Genomic DNA, 5715 nt, shown 5'->3' on the forward strand with positions numbered 1-5715 from the left:
TATGCTACTGATGTTCTAAAAAGAGTCAATATGCAGTTGTGCAAGCCTGTTCATACGCCTCTCTCTACAACTGAGAAACTTTCGGTCACTAGTGGTACACGATTGGGGAATGAAGATTCTACTAGATATCGAAGTATTGTAGGGGCAATGCAGTATTTGATGTTGACGAGACCTGATATATCCTTCTCGGTCAACAAGGTTTGCCAATTTCTACACTCGCCTACGACATATCATTGGGAGGCTGTCAAAAGAATTCTGAGGTATGTTAAAGGAATTATCGGTTTTTGGCTCAAGATCAGGAAAGCTGACTCCATGTTGGTGAGTGTATTTGCTGATGCAGACTGGGCAGGCTGCCCAGATGATAGGAGGTCAACCGGTGGTTTTGCCGTGTTTTTGGGTTGCAATCTTGTGTCATGGTGTGCTAGAAAGCAGGCGACTGTGTCAAGATCGAGCACTGAAGCTGAATATAAAGCTTTGGCCAATGCTACAGCTGTGTGGATACAGAAATTACTTGATGAGTTGGGAATTACTCACCCTCGAGCAGCTCGGTTATGGTGTGATAACATTGGAGCAACGTATCTCATAGCCAATCCAGTCTTTCATGCTCGAACTAAGCACATTGAAATCAATTATCATTTTGTGAGAGAACAGGTTGCATCCAAATACCTTGATGTTCGGTTCATTGGCACGGCTGATCAGATAGCTGACGGATTCACTAAAGCACTTCCTGTTAAGGAAACTGCTATGTTCAGATACAATCTCAATCTTACGCATAAGTTGTGATTGTGGGGAGGTGTTGAAATATCAGTTGTGATATGCTCGGACTCCTGGTGAATCACGTCCTCAGGGTTCTCTCCCGTGATGGTTTATTTCTCCTAGTTTGTTACGGCTCCGTTGTATAGATCAGGTTGTTGTAATCATGTTGTACTCTAGTTAGCTAGATAGGATCATATCTTGTAATCTTGTTCTCCAAGTTGTACTGCCACGCCAGGGGCTCTTCCTGGCTATATAAACACGGAGCCGTGATTCCGAGAGGCATCACGTTAAACCCATCTTCACAGGCAGTGCACGTGGCGATTTTCTCAATCTCAAATGCTGTAAGTAGGGATGGAAAACAGACTCAATTGGCGGGCAGTGGCTACTGGCGCCATCCAAACACGCCATGGCACTGCAGTGCTCATGGCCAACACAGTATTGATCTAAATTGTGGCCTATAATTAAGGATGCAAGAAGTAGGATTTGGGAAAGGAGCACATTCAGTGAGTTGTTTCTTATACTGATATGGTGGTGCCATGTGAATGTGAATGTGAATCTAACTAGCTGAGTGAATTTCCTTTCTTGCAAAATTTATTTCGCATACTTGGAAACAATCAGTTCTTTTCAACCAAGTGAAATACTTGGTGTGATTTTGATGAGCGAAATCCTCCTGTTAGCTGTTCAGTTTGAAGCACCGTTAGCTAGATGTGCTTGGTCCTATTATCTGTAGTAGATTCAGATAGAATACTGCAATACTTTACATGTAATGTTTTGCCGTGTTTGCAGGAAGCCATCCAAATGTGGCTTATGCAGTGTTATACTTGTATCATTCGCTGATCTGGAATCACTTCAGAAAGGTCAAATAGGCGCTCGTGCGCATGCTGGAACGAACTCCACGATCATTTAAAAGGGTTTTTTGCGCTTACATTGTCTGCAAAAAACTAACCAACATTATTCATATCTTTAGGGGATAAGAGCGTTGAGATAATTATGTTCAGGAAGACCGGAATATCCCTTCTACATGTAAGAACTCTGAGGATCAATACGGTAATGCCTGACATTTCAAGAAATGCATGATTGAAAACTCCAAACTTTGTAACAAGGTACATGAAAATAAATCAGAGCACAACATACATAAAAAAGCTGCTAAACCCATTTTCCTAACACTAGAAATCCATAGCTGAACCAGTGACCGGAGCCATCCCACATGAAGCAGTGACATAATGTTGCAAACAAACTGAAGAACGCTTTGGAGAGTCTAACAAATATCTAAAATACACAGGAGTCATCTGTAGGACGCATGCCGTTGCACAACATGGGAGAGAGAAATTTACTGGTTGCCCTAGTAGCTGGCCTAAAAATTGCAGCCTAGAGCATGGTTTCCTGATGGATTTGATGAAGAAATGCATGGCCGAATGGTTCTTCAGTGCTGCTGTGAAATGAATCTGTGTGATGCCGCAAGTTGTCTTAAAAACTGAACCTGCGTGCATCTCTATCCTAGCTAGTGCTATTTCTGCAGGCAATCGCGGGGTGCAGAAGAAACAATGGGATCAGCAATATATCAGGGTGTGCTGCTTAGTCCATGAAGGAAGGAGAATGAGGAGGCTGTGAGTGAAGAGGGGAAGAAGAAGAAGCAGGTGTTACCGGGACGTTATCGCATGACATGTCCGTCCCGGTGGCCGCCGCTGCCGTTGCTATGGTTCCTTGTGCGCTGGAGTGCTCCATGCCGGCCTCATCGCCGGCGAAGCGACCATGGAGAAAGAGGCCTGGTGTGCTGTTGCTGTCCATGTCGTAGTCCCAGAAGGAGCTGCCCGGGCCCCACGCGTTGAACCAAGCCTCGTCAGCCGGACCCCACTCGCCGCCGTGAGCCACCGGCGCGTGGATCATCATTTCAGCCGAGACTGCTGGCATAGTAGTGTCTCCAGGGCTGCCTCCTTGCTGCGACGACGATGTGTCCACCGGAGGCTGTGGCTGCTTGCCCGTCGATCCTTCTGAGTGAGGCGGCGGAGTTTGCTGTCCGCTTGCCTCGTCCGGCGTTTGTGGAGGTGATGACGACGACGACGAGACAGACCCGGCGCCAGCGGTCTGGGCGGCTGCGGAGATAGCACTGGTGCGGCCGCTCCCCCCGGCGTGGCCCTTGCCGAAGAACCGGTCCGGGAAGTTGAGCCGTGCGTTCTCGCCGCGGAGCTTGAAGGCCTCGCGGTCGTACGCCATGGCGGCGTCCTCGGCGGAGTCGAACGTGCCGAGCCAGAGCCGCGTGCGGTTCCTCGGCAGCCGGATCTCGGCCACCCACTTCCCCCAGTGCCGCTGCCGCACGCCGCGGTACAGCTTCTGCGGGGGCGGCGGAGCCCGCAGCAGGTGCTGGTACAGCGAAGGGAGCACGGCCGCGGCCTGGCCGCCGCGCGGGCTCAGGTTGAGCGCCTCGCTCCAGTACCGCAGCAGATGCTGCTGCGGGGAGCCCTCCGGCAACAAGAGCTGCGCCTGGTACTGAGGCGGCGCGCCGAACGATATCATCTGCTGACTCTGCGCAGGCGCCTGCTGCGGCTGCGACGCGCTGGAGTGCTGCCACGGCGGGAGCTGCAGCGGCGGGGCCGCCCCACCCGCCAGCGCCGAGGTCTCGTACGCCAACGGGAAGATACGCCGCGCGGAGGGCGGCGACGCCGCCGCCGCCGCCGAGGCGGCGCTGGAGCGAGGGGACGGCGGGGCCGACGAGGACGTCGACAGCGCCGACGCGGAGCGCTGGAAGCGGTCCGGCCCGCGCCCGATCTTCTTGAGCGGGCGCAGCGACGCCGCCGACGCGTCCTCCATGACCGGCGCCAGCTGCCGCCGCGGCTGTATGGGCGTGACGCCTTTGCCCTTCCACCTCCTGCCCCCACGACCGCCCTCCGTGCCACCGCCGCCGCTCGCGCTCGACGCATCCATGCCCGAGACGACCACGATGCCGGAGCGTGCCGATGCGAAGATGCGCGCAACCGAAAGCCCAGCGACCGGCGGCAGCTACGGCAATATATACTTGGACGACAAGATCCTCGTAAAGAAACTGATCCTCAGACCAACTTGCACCACGGACAGGAAGGCGAGCGAACTCCCGGCGAAATGATCACTCCGCGAGGGGGCGGCGCGACCGGTGCGGGCCTGGCGAGCTGGCGGTGGCGTTTGGTTCTGGAGCTTCCCGGACAGGGCGCGACCGGGACGGTTTGGCTTCTGGCTTATAAACGTGGGGGCATCCACGAAAGCCAAAGTGACCAGCCGACGGGTGATTCCTCACCTCACCTCGGCCTGGGGATCTCACGGCCGGTGGCCGCCAGGCCCCACCCTGCATTGACCCGTCGCAAGCCCTCCGGTGCCGACACGTCACGGCCGCACGTTGGCCGTTCTTTGTGTTGCTGTCACCGCGGCGTGGACGGCACTGATCGGTACATGGAACTCCCTTGGCTGGCTAGATTGACCCCCTCGGTTGCTTTCCTTGTACTCCAATCCGCCCCCGGCCGCTATCCCCCCTCCCGAAAAGGTAGTGGTGTGGCTCGATTATAAATTTGAGTTTCGGCAGTTTCGAACCAATCCCGTCACGCCCGCACTAATTGCGCTGATGCTTGTATGTTCCAACGGACAGTTTGGCAACGTTGTCAGTATTACCATTCAGAGTAGGTACGAGAGCATACTGAAATAACAACACGATAAGATGCATGATTAGGGCCATGTTTAATTCCCAAAATTTTCAAGTTTCCCTGTCACATCGAATTTTTGGACACATGCATAGAGTATTAAATGTGGTTTTAAAAAATAACTAATTGCATAGTTTAGCTGTAAATGATGAGATGAATCTTTTAAACTTAATTAGTCTATGATTGGACACTAATTACTAAATAAAAACGAAAGTGCTACAGTGGCCGAATCTAAAAAAAATTTCGCGAACTAAACACGCCCTAGGCGTGCCTCTAACATGTGTAAACAAAAAGGGTACCAACTAAATTTCTCAAAAGCTGTAAACTTTGTCATTTTCAAAACAAAATGGTCATTGCAGCGACGGTCAGGAATAGTACTGAGAGCAATAGATAGAAAAACATCAAATTAAATGACTAGCTACGTACTGACTGGCAACCAGTTAGCAGTCTTCTCTTTTAATTTGTTTTCCTTGTAGGCCAAATGCTGAGCTGCTGACATGGACCATCATATAGCTAGCCCTTGTGCAGTAGGTAATGGACTATGGAGCCTAGAGAAGCGACTAGTTTTGTTAATTGTTTCAGAGAAAAGATTAGCTTTCTTAATCGCACGCCAGAAGGGGCTCCAATGGGAATTTGTCCCTGCGCTGCGTGCTTCCCCCCTTGGCCATAGTTCGTACGACCTGCCAGTAGGAGGACGAATTAACTAGCATCATCTCCTTGTTAAAACTGTATTATAGCTTATCGCTCCCGAATTGGTTAGGCTAGTTGTAGGCTTTGCCGAATAAACTAGCGTGCCCTGCTTGCTGTTAGGGCCGTGCCCTGCTTAGTTTAGGGCCCCTCACCCACGTGGTTTGTCCTGGGGATCGCCACGAATTGCATTTGCTCGAGGCGGCATGCTGTTCGGTTCCTGCCGTTTCCTCTTCGGAATTACTTGCTGTGAGTGACATGTGACTGATGAGCATGCCTGCAGCTTTGTCCTGACTCCTGATCATCATCACCTTGTTAATTGTTATACGTACGCTCTTCTTCAGTTCGTCACAGAGGCTGCTCTAGCTGCAATATGTGGACGCAAGCATGTTGACGTTTTGCTAAGATTTGTTCTGCCCATCTTGATGAGCTCTCTGCAGGATGATGCAATGCAAGTCGCCAGAGCCAGGCATCCTCCTGGCTCTTCAGTGGCGACCAATGAGAGTAAGGGAGTTGTAGGTTAGTGGCTGAGCACGTACGAATATGCTCGATGCCTCGATCGACCGGATCGCGTGCTTGGTCATGTCCTAGCCAGGGCAACAACCCA

The 5715-nt window shown here is 51.8% G+C and overlaps 1 protein-coding gene across 1 annotated transcript; it reads right to left on the minus strand.

Annotated features, from left to right (window-relative positions):
- Positions 1–1793: 1793 nt before the first annotated feature.
- On the minus strand, positions 1794–3919 carry LOC120680740 (ethylene-responsive transcription factor ERF054-like). Its single transcript, XM_039962267.1, has one exon. The coding sequence runs from the start codon at positions 3676–3678 to the stop codon at positions 2332–2334; it is 1347 nt and encodes a 448-aa protein (XP_039818201.1). The 5' UTR covers positions 3679–3919; the 3' UTR covers positions 1794–2331.
- Positions 3920–5715: the final 1796 nt, after the last annotated feature.

The sequence above is a fragment of the Panicum virgatum genome, chromosome 7N (genome assembly GCF_016808335.1).
Source record: "Panicum virgatum strain AP13 chromosome 7N, P.virgatum_v5, whole genome shotgun sequence".
In the NCBI taxonomy this organism is placed as follows: Eukaryota; Viridiplantae; Streptophyta; class Magnoliopsida; order Poales; family Poaceae; genus Panicum; species Panicum virgatum.

Bases quoted from the DNA above. Each gene is read 5' to 3' on its own strand.
- LOC120680740 (XM_039962267.1), bottom strand. From the start codon at position 3,678: ATGGATGCGTCGAGCGCGAGCGGCGGCGGTGGCACGGAGGGCGGTCGT.